This window comes from Mustela putorius, unplaced genomic scaffold (genome assembly GCF_011764305.1).
Source record: "Mustela putorius furo isolate JIRA1106 unplaced genomic scaffold, ASM1176430v1.1 tig00000831_pilon_pilon_pilon, whole genome shotgun sequence".
NCBI classification, from domain to species: Eukaryota; Metazoa; Chordata; class Mammalia; order Carnivora; family Mustelidae; genus Mustela; species Mustela putorius.
This window is the reverse complement of record NW_025421490.1, coordinates 7,929,936-7,950,509: the sequence shown is the minus strand read 5'-3', so window position 1 is coordinate 7,950,509 and position 20,574 is coordinate 7,929,936. Positions and strand designations below refer to the sequence as shown.

At 43.7% G+C, this 20,574-nt stretch overlaps 1 protein-coding gene across 2 annotated transcripts in view; it reads left to right on the top strand.

The window, feature by feature from the left end:
• The first annotated feature begins 11,157 nt into the window (after positions 1-11,157).
• The window catches only part of DCDC2 (doublecortin domain containing 2), a 132,103-nt gene continuing 122,686 nt past the window's right edge, over positions 11,158-20,574 (top strand). The window contains exons 1-3 of one of the 2 annotated variants that reach the window (XM_045085096.1): positions 11,158-11,290; positions 11,976-12,358; positions 16,629-16,683. In XM_045085096.1, coding sequence (XP_044941031.1) covers positions 12,066-12,358; positions 16,629-16,683 — 348 coding nt within the window. In that variant the 5' untranslated portion in view covers positions 11,158-11,290; positions 11,976-12,065. The remainder of the gene's footprint in view (positions 11,291-11,975; positions 12,359-16,628; positions 16,684-20,574) is intronic. The other variant, XM_045085097.1, reaches the window with a different exon arrangement.

Sequence of the window (20,574 nt, the reverse complement as noted above, 5' to 3'; positions counted from 1 at the left end):
AAGAACTATAATTTTGATTGAATATCAAATCTTTCAGAGGTGAGCATAACTTTTACATAACAAAATCTGAAAACGTTGGGGTGCCTGGGTGGCTCAGTGGGTTAAGCCTCTGCCTTCAGCTCAGGTCATGATCTCAGGGTCCTGGGATCGAGTCCCGCATTGGGCTCTCTGCTCAGCGGGGAGCCTGTTCCCCCTGCCCCCTCCTGCGTCTCTGCCTACTTGTGATCTCTGTCTGTCAAATAAATAAATAAAATCTTAGAAAAATCTGGAAAGGTCACAAGCAACAAAAAAGCAATTTGCATTAATGCAAAAATTCTAAAGTAAATCCAGGAGACTTACGTTTCTGGACACAATAAATATAATAAGATCTATTGCATATATACACATTGTCAGCAATAATTAGAAAACAAAATTCTTAAATCATGTGCTGAGTCTGATTACTTAGTTATATACTTAGAGAATTTTTTACTTTATTGGTTTTCAAATGCATTGGTGCAATGCTGTCCATAACATGCTCTGATTTTCTTTCCAGTATTCATGGTCTCTTCCGTTAGCCCCTCCTCTTTCATTTCCAATCTAGTTTCTTTGTTCTATCTTTTTGTTGTTGTTATAGGGGAGCAAAATACTAAAATACCAAAATGTTCCTTAAAAAAAAAAAAAAAGAAATGTTCTTTAAAAGAAAAAGAAAAATATGTTAGGGTATGCCTCATAAAAACATCAGGACTTATTATAAGCCATAAAGATAGAATAGCAAGCCTAGCTTGCTTGTGGCAAGCCTAGCCAGTGGGACCAATGGAACAGAGGAGAATCAAAGAAACTGACCCACATTGTATTTGGAGAGTTGGTATACGGCAGAGATAGCCGCATGTTATTGGAGACTATGTAATAAATGATATCAACAATATGTTGTCCCTATGAAAAAAAATGAAAAATAAAATGAAATTTGATCTCTCTCTCACAGCACACAAAAATCAATTTGTGATGGATTAAACTGAAATGTGACAGGCAAAACCATAAAGCTTTTAGAAGGTAATATAGGAGAATATCATCATGACCTCAAGGTAGAAAGAATTTCTTAAATAATAATGAAAAGCACAAAGCTTTGTAGGAAAAGATTTACACTTCTAACTTAACTAAAACAAAGAACTTCAGTTCCAAGAAAGCCATAAATAAAAAACAAAACCCCACAAACAAGGAAGTGATATTTGTAAAATATGTAGCCAATAAAGGGCTGCTGCTAAGAATATATAAGGAGCTACTCAACATCCAAAAAGGTAAGGAGAAAAAAAAATACCTAAGATTAGACTCAATTTTTTAAATAGCCAAAAAATGTGAACAGGATCTTAACAAGAGAGAAACTTAGATGATCAATAAATACATATGAAAGCATATTTAGCTTCATTAAAAATTGGAGAAATTCATTTTTTTTTTAAAGAGAAAGAGAGTACATGTGGGGACAGGTGGGGTGTCCCAGAGGGAGCGGGAGAGACAGAGAGAATCTTAAGCAGGTTCCATGCCCAGCAGGGAGCCCGACACGGGGCTTCTTCCCACGATCCTGTGATCATGACCTGAGCCAGAATCAAGAATCTGATGCTTAACCGACTGAGCTGCCCAAACACCCCCGGAACCAGAGAAGTTCTAACTAAAATCGATTTTGCCCCAGATTGATAAAAATTAAGAGATGACAAATGAAGGTCAAGAAGGAGGTGCAGACGCAGGCACTCTACGGCCACTTTGCAGACATCTAACGTTGTCTGTGAAGTGGAATATGTGTGTACCCTTAGAACCGGGATTTCTAATACTTTGTCCGTATCCTGGAGAAACTCCCACACAGGTGCAATCAGGAGACATCTACAAGAACTTTACAACAGTATTTCTCATAAGAAGAATACAGGCAGTTCTAATGTGGAGAATAATAGAATAGATTAAAAAATAATGATGCAGTTGTCCAATAGAATACCATGCAGCAGTGAAAACGAACTCAGCAGCATGGGCCAACACTACCATAACCCAAGAGTCCAACAAATAATGCGCAAAACGGTACGCACAAGAAAATTCTACTAGTGTAAAATTCAGAAACATGCAATATTAAATAATTTGTTGGTTAGGGCTCCAAAGTCGCCAAACTACACAGGAAAGTAAGGGAGAATGATAGACACAACATTCAGGACAGTGGTTACCCACGGGGGTGGGGAGGGGGCATGCGGGGAATGAGTCTGGTGCGAGCACTCTGGGATGTCACAGGGAAAGGGTAATATTTTGTTTTTGAGCGGGTGGGGGGTGTACATATCTTTGTCATTTTTTAAAAAGATTTTATTTATTTCCTTGACAGACAGAGATCACAAGTAGGCAGAGAGGCAGGCAGAGAGAGAGAGAGGAGGAAGCAGGCTCCCCGCTGAGCAGAGAGCCCGATGGGGGACTTGATCCCAGGACCCTGAGATCATGACCTGAGCCCAAGGCAGAGGCTTTAACCCACTGGGCCACCCAGGCGTCCCCATATCTTTGTCTTATTGTTAATGTTTTATATCCCTCACATGCATTTGAAACATTATCATTATGCTTTCAAAATATAGTAATAATTTCTTTCTAGAAGGCTTGAGATGAATAAGTTTATTATTAGGAAGGAAGGAAGGAAAGAAGGAAGCAAAGAATAGAACGAAGAAAGTGAGGAGAAAGGAGGGGAAGGTAACTACCAAGAGGGTATGAGTAAGAGACTAGGTATTTGTCAGGGTTCAGCAAAGAAGACATTAATGAGGTGACGGCAATCAGGGAGGGCTGCTCAGAGGAGGTGAGTTTTGAGATGGGCCTTTACGAACTGATATGATATGATACAGTAAAGAGGTGGAGAGGAAATGAAAGGAATTCTCATGATGAAAAGAAGATGAACAAAGACGAGAGGAGGCCTTGTTGGTGGTGACCACAGTCCCCTCTGAAGAGTTGAAAAGGAGACCTTGACCCTCGTGGAGGTGCTACAGCCCTCTGAGTCCCATAGCCATCTTGGGGTATCCAGGCTTTATGTTCTTGCTCCATCAGAATGCCTTACAGAGAGTGGAGAAGTTCCTAATCTTCATCTTCTAGAGCTTAGTTATGTGGAATCTGGAACTCCCTGAAAATAGGGGGTATGGGGCCGGGGTATGTGGGTTCCCTGCTGCCTTCTCCTCGCTGTGATTCTGCACCTCAGCTGGGATTTCCCTGAAGTTCTCCTCCCTGTGGAATGAGGTTAGAAACCCTGAAAACCATATGCCCAGAGGCCCCATTAGAACGTGCAGTAAGTTGGAAATATGGCTGTGCCCCAAGAGGGATCTGGAGAGGCTCCCTACAGCGGAGAGCCCTGCGGGTCCCACTCGAGGTGGACTCTAGCTTCATGGGGTGAGTAGAACAAGCCAACCAGGGGTGGTAAAATCCCACTTCTTCCAACTTTAGGGGCAAGGGAAGCTCTCAGATTATGGCATATAGTACATAAGCCATAAATAAAAATACTGCTACTTTCTTTGCATGGAATGCTTAAGTGCCAGGGTTTTGTATAGCTGAGTCTCTCTTGTCATTTAGCTGAGCTGAACGTTTGTCTCATCAGAAAGACCTTCCTTAGTGGCCGCACCAGTTTGCGCTCCTGCCAGCGGTATAAGAGGGTTCCCCTCCCTCCGTATCCCCGCCAACACCTGTTGTTTCCTGTGCTGCTAATGTTAGCCATTCTGACAGGTGTGAGGTCGTATGTCATTCTGGTTGTGACTTGCATTTCCCTGATGATGAGTGACATTGAGCATCTTTTCATGCATCTGGAGGTCTTCTTTGAAAAAATGTCTTTTCATGTCTTCTGCCCACTTTTTAACTGGATTATCTGTTTTGGGGATGTTGAGTTTTATAACTTCTTTATAAACTGGAGCAGCCACTGTAGGAGGCAGTATGGAAGTTCCTCCAAAAGTTAATAATACAACTACGCTATAATTTAGCAATTGTACTACGAGGTATTTACTCAGAGGATACAAAAATACTAATTTGAAGAGGTACACGCACCCCAGCATTATCTACAACAGCCAAACTATGGAAACAGCCCAAATGTCCACCGACAGATGAATGGATAAAGATGTGGGATACGTATAATGCAGTATTACTTACCCATAAAAAAGAATGAAATCGGGGCACCTGGGTGACTCAGTGGTTTAACCCTCTGCCTTAGGCTCAGGTCATGATCTCAGGGTCCTGGGATCGAGCCCCGCATCGTGCTCTCTGCTCAGCAGGGAGCCTGCTTTCCCCTCTCTCTCTGGCTGCCTACTTGTGATCTCTCTTCCTGTCAAATAAATAAATAAAAATATTAAAAAAAGAGAATGAAATCTTGCCATTAGCAATGACACGCATGGAACTAGAGGGTATAATGTTAAGCAAAATAAGTCAGTCAGGGAACGACAACTATGATTTCACTCATATGTGGAGTTTTAGAAACAAAACACAATGAGCATAGGGGAAAAAAGAGGCAAACCAAGAAAGAGACTCTTAATTCTAGAGAACACACGGATGGTTCCCAGAGGGGAGGTAGGTGGGGGGTGGGAGAAACAGGTGGTGGAAATGAAGGATGATTATCATGTTATCAAGTTATCATGATGAGCACCGCGTGACGGATGGAAGTGTTGGATCACTAAACTGTACCCTTAAAACTAATATGACACTGTATGTTAACTGGAATGTAAATAAAAACAAAAGAAAGGAAGGAAGGAAGGAAGGAAGAAAGAAAGAAAGAAAGAAAGAAAGGCCTTCCTTAACTCCATGTATCTCTGGTCATTGTCACCACACTCTTTTCTGTTCATAGCCCTTGCCAGTCCCTAAAATGTTCAGAAGAGTGGGACACTATTTTCTCAAGGGCTTTCTTTCTTTCTGGGTCTCAGCTACGTCCACCACAGGGATTCACACATATCTGAGCATGTCTGCCGGACGGTCCGATGGACCCATCGGGCATGTGTCTTTACGACGAACTGAGGCAGCCCCAGAGAAAAACACTAGCCCTAGAGTAAAGGTACTAATATACTAATTATTCTCTAGTATATTAGCTTTTTTTTAAAAAGGCATATTATTTTGCTTTATTTTCTTCATTTTCACTTATTTTTAACACATTTGTTTTAATTGTATTATAAACACCATACCTCAGACATTGTTATTACTGTTTCATGTAGTCATTATAAAAATTTACCACATAGTTAACAATGTCTTTGTCTATCATTCCTTCTTGTCTTTCACACTTTCATTCAGGACCATTTTTTTACCCTTAAGTTCTTTGGAATTTTCTTTAGTGAATTCCTATTAGTAACAAATGCTCTTAATTTGCACCCATCCTTGAGATAGATAATTTTGCTTGGTAGAAATTTCATATTCACAATTATTTCCTCAAAATCAAAGACCTTATTTCATTCTCTTCTAATTTCTATTGTTGCTTTTGAGAAGTCAGCCGTTAATGTCTTTCCTTTGGAGGTATTTTGTCTTTTTCCACAAACAGCTTTTAGGATCATATTTTGTATATTTTCTAGGGCAGATTCACTTCAATATATATCGATGGTGATTGTTTGAATTCATCCTACTTGGGATTCATTTGACTTCCGAAATGTCAGGATTTGTATCTTTCAACAATTCTGGAAAATACTTCAAATAGAGCCTTTCGGCCCTTGTATCCATTTCTTCTTCTGGAATCTTCATCATACAACTGGCAAATAGTCTTAATTTAGCCTCTGACCTTTCCTTCGTATTTTTCATTTATTCATGTTGCTGTGTAGCTTCTGGATAACTTCTTCAAATACACTTTTCAATAACTCTCTTCAGATGTGACTAATCTGCTATTTAACTTCTCTATGGAGTTTTTAATTTTAGTTATTGCATTTTTTTCATCGTAGTTATTTTTTTTCACTTCTTACCATTTTTTTTAACTTCGGTAATTTCTTAAAGTCTCTTGTTCCATATTCATATTTGTAATAATTTTACTTCTTTAAACATATTAAGAGTAATTATCTTATGTTCTGCCTCTGGTAATTCCAAGATATTAAATCTTTTCAGGTCTGGCTTGTATCTGTTGTTTCTCCAGGCTATCACTCATGGCTTGTTTTCTTAAATGTTTTATGTGTTTTGTCTGTGAGCTCATGTTCTCTAGACTATTATCTATGAGATTTATTGGTAGATTGAGTAAGAGCTGTGTTCCTCTGGAGAGGATTTGTGTTGACTTTCTCAGCTATCTCAGAGTACTTCTAGCCCAGAATCACTGTAAATTTAAATTTAATTCGCTGCCTCATCTAATTTAGATCCCAAAGATAGAGTAATTAGTTTCAGTAACTATCCAGAGTCAACTGTTAGGATTATCAATTATTGGAGGAAATTTCTCCATTCTTCCTTCCCACTTCTACCTCTAGCATGAATGTGAAATCAAGCACATCTTCTCACTGTACCTGCTCTGTGAAGAGAGTTAATTCTGGTTGCCCATTACCTTGACGGCGTAACTTGAGATCACAGTTCCACGTGGGGGACTCCTCTCAGTCTGTCCATCCCGGGAAGGTCTCAGACTTATCTCTCGATAAGTCTGCCTCCCTGCACAGCTATCAGAACATCAGTTCCAGGCCAGTTGAGGACATGGCCAGGTGTACTTAGAGTTAAAACTGATTTCAGTACCTGCTTACCTCCCAAGGTTGCTGTTTTCACTTAGCTTTTGGCTTTTCTGAATTCATTCTTGCCAAATTGTCAGTGCATTTAAAAAGATTTCAACATTTCTTAATCCAGGTGTTTTTGTTTTTGTTTTTACTGTTTTAGAGGAACAGTGATTCAGGATATTTAGCTTGTGTTGGAGATGGAGTTCTATCAGTATCCTTTCTAAAGAATCACTAAAGGCAGAAGTTATATATGAACAAATATATTTCATAACAGCATTGAACGCAGTGGTGGCACCTTGTAGCAGTGGTTCAGCTCTCCTCAAGAGGCCTTGGTTCTGCTTTCTTCCTTCATGTCTGCATCATGCTTGACTCTCAGATTAATTCATTTAAAAACTATTTATTGAACACCAGCCTTTACCATGATGTTAAGTGCTGGAAGATTCAGACAAGATAATATTTCCCTCTGTGGTTCAGGGAAAATAGAAACCCTCTGTGGAAATTCTCTGTTGGGCTTGCAGATCACACCCGTGTGAACTGCAAAGTTTTTCACTGATATTAAAACTCACCTTGAGGGGCGCCTGGGTGGCTCAGTGGGTTAAGCCTCTGCCTTTGGCTCAGGTCATGATTTCAGAGTCCTAGGATCGAACCCCGCATCAGGCTCTCTGCTTGGCAGGGGACCTGCTTCCCCCTCTCTCGCCACCTACTTGTGATCTCTGTCAGTCAAAGAAATAAATACAATCTTAAAAAAAAAAATCTCCCATTGAAATTGTACGTTTTTTGGAGGAGGAAAATAGTAATGTAGGAAAATGTGATATTCAGTTTCTGTATAATTTAAAGATAAATTGCTAGAGGTTCCTTTGGAGTTTATTTTATGGCAGGAAGCAATATAAAAAAAGAAGTTTCAAGTTTATTGTTTCAGGAGATTGTGGTTACTCATCTCATACTCTAAATACCAATAACTCAACTAAAGTAGGAGATAATTATTTGTTATTGTTCATAACTCTTTAGATATGTGGCAAGTGTTTTTACTAAGTGCCAAACCCAGGTAGGGAGAGGGGTCATAATGAGAAGGAGAAGGGTTAGGGCATGTTAGGTAGCTAGAACCTACATGATTTGGCTGTAAATAGGAGAAGAGGGTGGTCCCTCTTACAGATACCCTTGGGCTTTAAATATGGCCAACTGGGGTAGACATCCCTGGATATGAAGATGAGTATAGCCGTTACTGGAACCAGCAGAGTTCACCAGACAAGAGGAAGTCAGGGCTTATCAGAAGCAGCCACCCTTATCCAAACGTATATCCAAGAAACATGGTCTCAAGAAGTTGTTGCTCTTTCCGAGAGTGAGTTATGAACACTAGTTGTAAAAGTAATGACACTCTTTGAGGAAAAACAAGCAGAATATGTCCCGCATTCTATATACATCTCTAATGCCTTGAAAGACTGGCAAAACTCAGTGGTGGGTAAGAGTCTGGTTTCCTCACTGGATGCAATGAGAATGGGTATTATATGCAACTGATGAATCACTAAATTCTACCTCTGAAACCAGCAGTACATTATATGTTAATCAATTGATTAAAAAAAAAAAAGAGTCTGGCTTCCTGTATTGGTGCTTTCTTCTGTATCTGGCTATGCATTTTCTCTCCAAAGCTAAGCAATTAGTTTTAGAATCTCTTTAGTTACCAAGTATTTTTTTTTATTTGCTCATCTGAAAATTTCTTCCACAGGAGCAGTTTCTAAATATTTTGAAGCTGTATATTGATTTTTTTAAAAGATTTTATTTATTTCACAGAGAGAGAGATCACAAGTAGGCAGAGAGACAGGCAGAGAGAGAGAGGAGGAAGCAGTCTCCCTGCTGAACAGAGAGCCTGATGCGGGGCTCTATCTCAGGACCCTGGGATCATGACCTGAGCCGAAGGCAGACGCTTTAACCCACTGAGCCACCCAGGCGCCCCAAAGCTGTATATTGATTTTTAAACTTAAAACATTTTGTCTTTATTCACACATCTAATAATTATTTAGTACTCTTACATATATATCTCATATATGTCAGGCTCTGTGCTAGGCATGCTCTCTCTCTCTCTCCATATATATATATATATATATATATATATATATATATATATATATACATACACTGGCCTCTGTGCTAGTACTATTTTATATATAAATATGTAATATATATATATATATATATATATATATCAGCCTCTGTGGGATTGCAGATCACACCTGGACAAAGTTTTTTCCTTTGGTGAATTTATACCTATACACATATAATTATAGAAAGGTTAAACATCCAGTCATACAAAGACAAAAATTAAACATATAATTTTACAAAGGTTCATAATTACAACTGATAAGACTGTGGAGGAAAATATATAATAAGTACAGAGCTATCTTGAACTGGGAAAGGAAGAGAAATGACATTTAACTGGGACTTGAAGTACTGGTTGGAACACAAGGTAATGGGGGGTGAGGAGCTGGAAAGTATGTACAAAGGAACTGGAGGAAGTGGAAGGTCAGGTCTTGACATTGGGAAACCATAGGGAGAGTCGAGTAAGAAGAGAATGGACTGAAAGCGTTATGAGCCAGCATATCTAGGGCTTTGGGATTATTGTGGATGATGTCGGGTATTATTTTATGAAAAGCAGGGACATCCATAAAGTTTTCAGCTAGAAAGTGACATGAGTGGATGTGTGTTTTTCAAGAGAACTTCAGGCTGGCTGTCCTGTGGAGAGTGTCAAGTAGGGAAACACAACGGGAGACAGGGTGACACTTCTGGTGATGATGGTGTTAGTGGATTTGGAGATGAACAAATGGATTCACTTATGAAGGAATATTTGAGAGGGAGAATGGACAGAGGATGGTGACTGACTGAAGAACCCTTAGAAACCCACTCAGAACTCGCCACCACCTGTATTTTACTATTATCTATGAAGTTCCAAGTCAACTCTAATAGGATGGTGGAAATACTAAATAAAGGCATGCAACTGTGCCTTTCTTGCCTTCAGTGACATGAGACTGGTAGCTGGAAATCAGCCAAATTTGCAATATTTAAACTACAAAAATTGGTAAAAGGTATGAATCAAGGCCTTCCCCTCCCCAACAGCCAGTAACTAAATACTTGCCACCACATCACTAAGAGACCGCTGGGTAAGTATGTCTGGCCCCAGTAGACAGATCTGCACTGGAGATACTCCTGTGGAAGGAACCAGAACATGCATGTGGGGTGGTGGGTTCGTGGACTTACAACAAGGCCCCACACTTCCGGACGTCCCCGTGTTTGGTTTAATGCTTTCCTGTTGCCATCTTGATATTCTTAATTTTTGAACAAGAGGCAGCAAGTTTTCATTTTGTGCTTGGGTGGTATAGGTGGTAGAGGGGTTTGGATTGTCTGGGGGTTGCTTGGTTTACCACCTTCTTTCCCTCAAAAGGTATTCTGCCTTATTTCCTTATTTGGTAGCATATTTGCACAGATCTCCCCATTCAATCCCTTAACCTGTGGGTTCTTTCAACTGGCTCACAGAATTCCCTTCTCTTTTCTCTCTGTATTATTCTCTTCTCTTTGGTCTTCTTTGGAAAACTGTGAACTCTCCAGACATGAACGTATTAGGTAACCTTAATAAAAATGTTTCTGCTCCAGATTGCAATGTTTTACGCATTCACCTTTTAGATTCATAGGACATGGTGGTCAAGAAAGTTCTGGAATCACAGAGAAGGAGGCCTGAACTTTTGTGTGTGACCCGAGGTTAAGTTTCTTCGGTTTCCTCATCAGAAGAAAAGAATAATGTATACTTCTGAAGGTTATTATGAGCATTCAAGGAGACAGTGTAATAAAGATCCTAACGCAGTGCTGGCTACATAGAAAACATTCCATTAGGAATGTTTTAAAACATTATTAAATGTTATTATTTAATAATAACATTATTAAATATAGTATTATTTTATTTATATTTATTTGTTTATTGTATTATATTCATCTATATAATATATTTATTTTTATATTATATATTTATTATTTTATATACCTTATTTTATATGCAATGTATATAATAATATACATTATTAAATATATTATGTATATTATATATATTATCAATGCTACTTCTGTTCATATATGATGCGTTAGGAACAGTCAGTAATGAAGTCTGCACACAGCAAGGAGAATTCAAGGACACTTTTCCTGGCTTCCCAATACGTATGTCCCGGAGTGGCTTGGCCAACACTCAAGATACCGCAGGCGGCCGTCTTCACCGCTGTGTCACCAACCTCTAGCGTAGCGCGTGGCACACAGGGGGCGTCCATTCAAGTTAGGACTGCGCGGTAACGCCACCGGGCGCCCCTCCATCCCCCCCACCCCCGCAAACCCCGACTTCTCCACTGTCTCTGGGGAGGCCCCGGGCAAAGCCTGAGGGACCCGGGCGCGCGCCAGGACTCGTTGGCGGACGCGGCCCCGCGCGTGGCTGCAGTCGCTATGGAAACGGCGAGAAGTAACTAGTCCATCCCTCCCCCCGCCCCCGGGGGGTGAGGGAGGCCCGCGGAGGCAACGGCAGCGGAGGAACAGCGGCGGAGCCGCGCCGCCCCCGAGTTCAGCGCGGTGCCAGCCGAACCGCCGCGCCGCGCCCCCGCCCGGCCCTCGCCCTCCCCCAGCCGGCCCTCGAGTGCCGCCAGGTACCCCCGCGGGGGCCGCGTCCCCGGGGACCCCACCCGCTGCCTCCCGCCCTGGGACCCGGTGGCGCGCCGCGGGGTTCAAACGGTACCCGGGGACCTTCGCCCGCGCTGGCGCTGCTGGTCGCCGGAGGGGTCGGGGGTCCCGGAAGCTCGAGCCTCCCCCGAGATCCCCCTTTTCTCCCTCAACGCACATTAGGGTATTATTTTTCGGCAAATAAGCATGTGGGCAATTCGAGCCAGACCCTCCATTGCTTTCATTTGGGGAGCAAGCAGGAGAGGAAGGGGTGAGGGGGCCGAGCGAGAACCCGCAAGCGTGTGCGAGAGTCCCGCGACTGGGAAGTGAGACGCGGAGTTGGCGCGTCCTCGCCCTTCGCGTGTGCGTGGCCGCGCGCGCTCCTCTCCCTGCGGCGGCCCCGCGTGAAGACCCTCGCGCGCTCGCGTCCCGGGGCGGCTCGACCTGGGCTCTGCCCGGAGCGTGCGAAGCAGGGGTGCTGCGCGCACGGCGAGCGCCGATTGGCTGTGCGGACTGTGGGGAGCCCGCCGGACGTGCACGGCGCGCCCCGCAGCCCGCAGGGTCTCCGCAGGGTGAAGCCGGGCGCTCAGTCCGCGCTCCGCCTTTTTTTTTTTTTCCCTTTCTTTCTTTCTTTTTTTAACCGCGGGCTTGCGTGTTTCGCGTTGGTTTCAGCAGGCGACCCCGCGGGGTGCGCGCGGCGAGGCGTCTGGGCAGAGAGGCACCTCCCCTGAGAAGCCCGCAGGGCGGCGTCCCGCGGGGAAGATGAGCGGCACCGGCGCCAGGTCCAGCCACCTGTCCCAGCCCGTCGTGAAGAGCGTGCTGGTGTACCGCAACGGGGACCCCTTCTTCGCGGGGCGTCGCGTCGTCATCCACGAGAAGAAGGTGTCCAGCTTCGACGTCTTTCTGAAGGAGGTGACGGGCGGCGTCCAGGCGCCCTTTGGGGCGGTCAGGAACATCTACACCCCGCGGAGCGGGCACCGCATCCGCAAGCTAGACCAGATCCAGAGCGGGGGCAACTACGTGGCCGGGGGCCCGGAAGCCTTCAAGAAGCTCAAGTGAGTCCGTCGGTCCCCTCCGCCCGCCGCTGAAGGTCTCACCGAAGGGCTCGGGTCGCTTGAGCAAAGGAGGGAGCCCCACCTCGCCCACCCGCCGGGTGTCCAGGGGCTGGGGCTGCGCGGGTGGATGCCTCTCTTATGTGCGCCTGGGGAAGGAATTTCGCTTGGGTAGCAGGAGGAACAGGAATCCTAGAAAAGTATTCAGTGACCAGACTGGACACTTGAGCGTTTTCCGTTTTTTTTTTTTTTTTTTTTTTTTTTTTTTTCCCTCTTGTTTTCTTTTTTCTTTTTCTTGGCACCTGTTTTTTGAGTTTAAATAACGACTTCTTAAAAATTATTTTAAACCATTGGATAGTATGTAATCACCAGAGGAGAAAATTGCTTTCTACCCTTCCCCTCACCCCACCTGCTTAAATTCTTCCAAATTTTCATTTCAGGCAGAACTGACCACGCCCCCACTGCTGTGACCCTCCTCCCACCCCCGCATGTTTACGCTACTAGCATAATGCTTGGAAGGGCTTATTGGCTTATGGTATCTGCCTGTATGTCTGTCTGTAGGTACTCAATGGCCAGACCTTCAAGCGCTGGGGGTCAGTCTGCTTATTCCCAGTTCCCGGCAGAGAGCTCACTCCTACAGGCGGTCAGTGAGTTCGCAAGCTGTGCGTAGATCTGCGAAAAGAGCAAAGATGAGCTAGATGTGACTCCTTGTCTTGAAGACTTTGAGATCTAGCAGGAGAGAGACCACATGCACACTGATCATTTTAATGCAACGTAGAAAGGAAGAACCGGGATTAGAAAAATAAAATCGTGTGGAAGTTCACAGTTGAGGGACATTGTTTCTGGTGGGGGGGGGTGTTGGAGGATAGGTAGGATTTAATATTCCACAGGATTTTTTTTTTTACAACTTTATTGAGATATATTTCTCACAACATAGACTTTACTTATTTCAGTCATCTGTAGGAGGTTCATGGAGTTGTGCAACCATCACTACGAACTAATGTTAGCACATTTCCAGCACTCCAGAACAAAACCCCAGTTTCCCTTTCTCCCCATCCTCTGGCAATTGCTGATCTACTTACTCTCTGTGTCTGTGGATTTGTCCGTTCTGGACATGTCATACCGATGGAATCATACAATATGTAGCCTTTGGTGTTTCTGGCCTTTTTCACTTGGCATGAAGTTTCCCAGGCTCACCTAAGTTGTAATGTGTATCAACACTTCATTCTTTGTCTTGTTGAAGAATATCTCGTGGTTATGGATATGCCACATTTTGGTCATCCATTAATAGGCATGTGGGTTTTTCACTTTGGGCTATTATGAGACAATGCTGCTGTAGGGAATTGTGTACAAGTTTTCATTTTCCTTGGTTATGTACCTAGGAGTGGAGTTACTGGATCGCATGGAAACTTTATGTTTCATAGTTGTTAATATAGTGTTTTCATTGAAATCTGGCTTGGGTCTCAGGATAGCAAAAACGTATCCTTACTGCCAAGTCTAGACTTGTGAATTCTAATTTTCACTATATAGAAATATTTTCCCAAATATCCCTGATGTCACATTCACTTTTCTTTTCTGAATCTGCTTTAACCGAATTTTGAGTGTTCTGCTTTTTTTTTTTTAGCTCTGCTAGACATTGTTTTTAATGAGAGAGGACAGATGCATTTGGAAACCTCCTTCAGCACACTTTGGCTAACTAACTTCATGGATAAGAACTAGATGGAGCCACGTGCTTCAAAGATACTTAGCACTTAAAAATCAGGAGACATGAAGCTGAGCTGCTTCTTAGCTGTGTGTCTTTGGGCAAGGCACTTGCCTCAGCAAGTCAGCCTCCTGATACCTACAAGGAGCATAAGCATGCTTGAATCGTGGTGGTGTTAGGAAAGTGAGTGCGATAGATGTGAGCAGGCTTTGTACACATCAAAATGTCGTAGAATTACAAAGGGTCACTATGTCCATGTACAATACATGTTTCGTCATATATCTTGTTGGTTTTTTAAAAAGATTATTTATTTATTTATTTGACCCAGAGAGGGAGCTCAGAAGTAGGCAGAGAGAGGGGGAGGCAGGCTCCCCGCTGAACAGAGAGCCCAATGCAGGGCTGGGTCCCAGGACCCTGAGATCATGACCTGAGCCAAAGGCAGAGGCTTAACCCACTGAGCCACCCAGGCCCTCCAGGTCTAAGACTCACTTTTGTAACTCCTATTCTCTTTTGTTTATTTGGCCCTAACAACTCAAAAGATAAAAACAGGTCCAGTTCCAAAGCAAAGAGGAAGTGTACTTCAAGTCATTCTTTATATGGATATAAGAGATTTGCATGGTAATCTTTACTTTTAATTCATATACAAACCCCCCCCCCCGAATTTGTTATAACAGTTTCCATGGTTAGTTTTCCATGCTGACAGGTGAACAGTTTATTTATTTCTGTTCGAGTAGGGGTATCTATGGTTATAATGATAAGCCCTGAAGATTTAAATGCTGAATATGTTGGAAGCTTAGCAGTCACAAGTTTACACAACAGATGGGGCAACTGGCCGAAGAAAAGAAAGCCCAGAAAATATCGAGGGTAATTTATGTCATTTGGACCCTAAACGATGTTGGGGAACTTAGCAATGGTAGGGAAAAATACTCAAATGAAAATGATCAACTTCCTTCTTGAATTTCTTTGACTCAGGGTTTTCCTAAAATTTTTGAAACCATAGTTAAACTTGAGGTAGCTATTCAACCTTTATTTTATAGCAGAGAATTCTAGAGATAGCTATTTTCCTTAAAGCTTTTCTGTGTGTTTTTGGAAGTTGACTCTACTTCATTAATTTTGTGGGTCTGAGATCACTTTTCTGCAAATGGCAGTTAAGCTGTTTTGCTCTTATGTCAGAAATCAGTCCCCGCAGATTTGCAAAAGAGCCATTTTATTGCTAAACGGAGGGAGTTTTGCACTGTCTTACGTAAACACAGTTCATGTAAGAAAAATGTAAATTTCCAGTGGTACTGATTAACTAAAGCGTTCTATCCAAAAATGCAAACAACAGTAACAAAACATAGATAAAATTAATTCTAATATAAACTCTGTTTTTGGCAACTCGGCACTGATGGCAGGTGAGGTATCTTTGCTCTATGGTTATATATTAAAGGCTAGATTTATACTTATTTTTATATTAAAAGATTTATTCACCACCTGCTACGTGTGAAGGATGGTGGAACCAGATCGCAGTGATGGCCTCGGGGCTCAAGGTTGACACAAGTGTGTGGCTTTCAGGTTGTACTCACACCATAGCTAAAGAAGGATCACTAGCTAATATTAGACCAAGTAGTAATTTAGTAATAGGGGTCTCAAGAGGTTAACGAGGTCATCATATGCATTTTAGCTGAACCAATGCCTAAACATCCCCGTGGCTGAGCATTTCTGTATCATGAAAGTGTTTTCATAAGGAAGAAGATTCCCCCCCTTCACAGATGGTCTAATGCATGCTGTCAGTACTTCCTTTGTTGTGTTTTTTGTTTTGTTTTTTAGATTTTATGTATTTATGAGAGAGAGAAAGAGAGAGCGAGAGAAAAATCTGAAGCAGACCCCAAGCTGAGCCCAGAGCCTGATGTGGGGCTCGATCCCAGGATTGTGAGATCATGACCTGAGCCCAAACCAGGAGTTGTCAGATGCTTAACTGACTGAGCCACCTGGCACCCCAGTACTTTGTTTTGACCTAAAAGCTGTGACAAATGAAACTGTTAAGGAACTGTACACACAAACCACTTTTTCTATCAAAAAGTTAAGTGTCTGTTAAGTGTCTGCCTTTGGCTCAGGTCATGATCCAGGGTCCTGGGATTGAGCCCCGCTTCGAGCTCTCTGCTCCATGGGAAGCCTGCTTCCCCCTCTCCCACTCCCCCTGCTTGTGTTCCTTCTCTTGCTGTGTCTCTGTCAAATAAATAAGTAACTAAATAATCTTAAAAAAAAAAAACGGTGTAAGAATTAATAATACTGCATAGATAGTCAGGGGCCAACCATTGTGGGAAAAAACCTTCCCTCAAAGAAGTGTGTGTTTCTAAGACTTCAGTGTCACTGACGTTGGGCGAAGACATGGATGGGCTCTGGTGGGTGACGCTCGGGGCAGTTCCTAATTCCCTCATTGCTTTTAACCGGTAACTAACTATTGATTTTTGCTTTAGGCTTAAGCATTGCCTATGCTTGCTTTACATCTTAACAATTTTTAATAAGAAATTTACATAACTGACTCAAAAGCCATAAAAGGAACCTTACTGTTTTGTTTTCCTCCCCCAGTTACTTGGACATAGGAGAAATGAAGAGGAAACCTATGGAAGTTGTTAATACAGAGGTAATGCCAGTGACACTTGGAAGACTCCAGTAAATCACAATGCCATTTTTGTATTTCTTACTGCGTATCTTAGAACTTGGATGACATTCTAATCATTTATAGACAAAAGTATACATTTTTCAGTCTTTTGTTTTTGCTATAGCTAAAGAATGACCGCTGGTTAGAATCAGTAGCAAGTAGTACAAAGTATATCAGTGCACTGGTTTGGGATGGAATTTTATATGAAGGATACACAACTGTTCCAGGTCGGCCACCTTGCTGGAAATTGGTGACCAAGGCCAAATTTCTGCGCTGGAATTTGAGGTGTGTGAGTTCTTTAAATGTGAGCATTTATTTCTCTGGGCTCTAGGTGTCTGAGGAGGACGTTGGCAAGGTGCAACAGATGTGCAGTACATTTTTTGATAACCCTTTCTTAAAAAGATCATCCTTGGGGGAAGTGTTCCCAAGGGTTCTCATTTAAGTGCCCAGTGTTCTGCTGAAGAGCAGTAGCGCTTAGTGTCTCTTACCTGCGGGTCTGTGCACCTGCCCCCGGACAAGATTCTGACTGGTGGTGCGCATCTTACCTGTGAGAAACCCACCCCTTCCTTCTGACTAGGAGACTGCGTTTCTTCCGCTCTATTTCTCCCTGGTGATTCCCTCGTCTTCTTTCTTCCAACTGCATAGACCCTGCTGTCGCCTTCCATTTTTTCTCAGCCCTTCCCCACAAAGCCTTCCAGAAGAGTAAAGAGAAAGAAGTGGAAGAAATTTGGGCATGCCGGGGAGATGGGAGAGGTGGCAGGAAGCAGCGTGTCTGTGCTCCTCGACTCCCCAAGCCCCGCTCCTCCCTGAGGCCCGCAGTCCCCCTTCTGTCCTCCAACCCTACCTCCCAGTCTAGACATGGAGGCATTCATCCCCCTCCCCTTGCATTCTCCGGTCTCGATTTTCAACACAGAGACCTCCCTCCCAAAGTCCACACCAGGACCCACCAAACGCCCACTTTGCGCAAGAGGAGCCCCTCCTTTCACTGCCAGAAAGGGAGAGTTTTGGGGTTCCTGGCCTCCCCAAAGGGAAGTGTGAATGCATTTTCTCATCAAGATAGCACTTGAACTCTCAGTTCTACTGTATTATTCCTGTTTGAAGGAAAGGACTAGATTTCTGAGCTGTTCTGAGAACCTGCTATGTGTGTAATTCCTACTGGGGGATGTACCTCTCTTTTCCACGACTGATGTACAATCAAACTTTTAGAATGCAACAAGTTTAAGGTTAGAGGACTATCTGTGTTCAGAATTTGAGAACAGGCTTGACGGACACCGGCCTTTCATAGAAGCCACAGATGCTTTTTTCTTGATCAGAGGTGGTGATTTCATTTAGCATTTGTGTCTACCAAGAAAAGGTGACACCCTTTTGTCAAAGGCTATGGATGACCCGCTGTTGTTTGGAAGAAGGTCACATATCTTATCCCCAGTCCCAAGGAAGGGTTCAGAGAATTCTTGAAGTGGGTCTAGAACATGGTTACGTGGAATCGGAGGGTGAACAAGTAGGTTCAAGGGGGGATCTGCCCGTGCAGTAGGAACACAGACCATGCTTATTCAGAGATGTTCCGGTATAAAGGGTGAGTAACGTTACTTATCAAAATTGGGGTATTTCCCTCAAAACTGAGATAATGTCATACTGTCCATATTGTCTGTGTTGGGCTTAACAGAGACCATCCCACCGGGGCATCAGTCTGTTATCCTCGTTGCTAATCCCCAGCCCGTGTTACTCCTAGAAGGACCCTTTGTAGTTCAGAAGCGTTCTGCTGGGTGTGTGGCTTTGTGTCCTAGGCGCTGCGGGCCATTTGTGCACGTGGTAGGAAGCCTGGCCAGTGGGCGCTGGGAGTTAACAGCATTCCTTCCCGTCTCCCAGAGCTCCCGCACCCAGGTCCACAATATGATCTGGATGTTCTCTAGCTAGTTAATAATTTAGATACAATGGTATCCACTAGCTGACCACAGGTCACAGCAATGAGACTATGCGTGTCACCTTGACATTCGAAGTCCTTCTGTGGTTTCCGTCGTTGCTTTTCTGTTCCATGAGGCTCATCTTTGAAGAGACACTGAAAGGACAGCCAGGCCTGTTCCTCTTGCTCTTGGTGGCCATATCACCAGGACAGAGAAAAGCAGAACTCTACCGGGCCTCTGTCACTAACCCCAAAGAAGTGCACGATCTTATCTGGCCAACACCTCAGACGGCAGGAGGAAAGGGGGGAGAAGAAAAAAGAGATACGTCTTAAATACTGAGAAGGCATCTCTGTGGGGGTTAGCCCCTGCTCCAAGATGGGGCAGCACGGTGGGTGCAGAGCAGATGTCCCTTGTCTGCCTCTCTGTGGGTCTTTCTTTTGCTGATATCCAGATAAAGGAAGCTTCTAGACCAGGTGAACTCATGCTCCCAGTCCTCAGGAATTTTCTATAGCTGTCTTCTCATCTTTCTTCCGACACTCCCTCCATCAGTGGGGGTCTTCATAGAGATGGGTTGCTCATCTTCTGACCTTGGCAGCTCATCTCTTATTTATGCCTTCCTGGTCCTCTCTTTGCTTCCTTCTCCCCTCCTCTCAGCCCAGGTGCAGATCTCTTGTGATCCTTCCACATTCCAAGTTAACTCACCAGCTTTTTTCTTTCCTCTGCCACCCAGGCCAGCTGTGTTTCCTCTGCCCTCCGGTGCTAGAAGCCTCTAATCTGCACAAAGGGTGCCTCTCCCCGTGCTTACCAGCCCCACTGTGCTCTGGCCCTTTTGCTTTCCTGAAGGAGTTTCTCCTTGTTTCTGCACCTCATCTGCTTTGCCTTCACGGGACTGGACGCCTGTACCTCGCAGCACGTTGACAGGGCGCTGGGGGCAAAGTTCAGCAAGACACACAGAGCCTCTCACCCCCGGGAATTTAGAGTCTTGCTGAAAAGACAGATGTATGCCCATCTAGTACCAGACCGTGAGTGATTGCATTTGATAGGGTTTTGATCCAGTTTGTGTGGAGCTTTTGAAGGGGTCTTGACTCCATCATGTTGCAGCAAAGGCTGAACCGTGGCTGTTCTGTGTTTCCCATATAAATGGGATGTTACAGAAAACCTAAAGCACTTCATGGCCAACTTCTGTTTCGATTTTGTTGTGGGGATAAAATTAGCTGTCGTTGAGCCTTTGTGTGATACGGTATCGTGTCTCCAGTGTCATTTGGAGCCGAATGAAATGAATGTTATGACCTCACGAGGATTTATTGGCCGCCTGCTGTGTGCTCGGCTTTGTGCTTGTCCCCTGGGAGCCCAGCAACAAGACGCTGTCCTCATGGACTAGACCACTCTCTAGCCTCTCTTGCTTGCTCGGATGGATTTTAACTCCATTGGCAATGATCTTTGTTGAAGAACTTGTACATTTGTTTGATTCAAGGCCCTCATTTTGAGGGCTGAGTGGTTTTTGAACTGGGTATCAGACTTCCCCATTATTAAAGGTATCTTGGTCTCCCAGGCCAGTTCAGGCTTGGGCCTTCGACCTTCCTTCTCCGCCTCCCCTGTCTTCTTCTCCCTGTGTCTGGTTCTTCCCTGCTCTACCCCGAATGCAAGTGTCCATCGACGTCTAAAGCAGAACAGCCAGAGCCTTCTTTTCTTGACTCTTGCCACTCAAGAAAGTTCTCAGAGTCAGCAGAAAAGATCATTTTTGCCCATTTCTCACATTCCTATTTCTGAAAAAAATGAAGGATCTGTTTGGGTTTCTCCTGTGCGAGCGGAGGCAGTAGACACACGTGCACCTCACGACCAGCGGACGAACGATCAGGCTTGTCTTGGTCTGAGTAATGTGCCCACGAAAAATGTCTGCTCCCTATAGTTTTGAGAACTGGGGCCTTAAAGAGAAGTCTGCCAGTTAAACTCTGAACTAGGACCCTAGCGA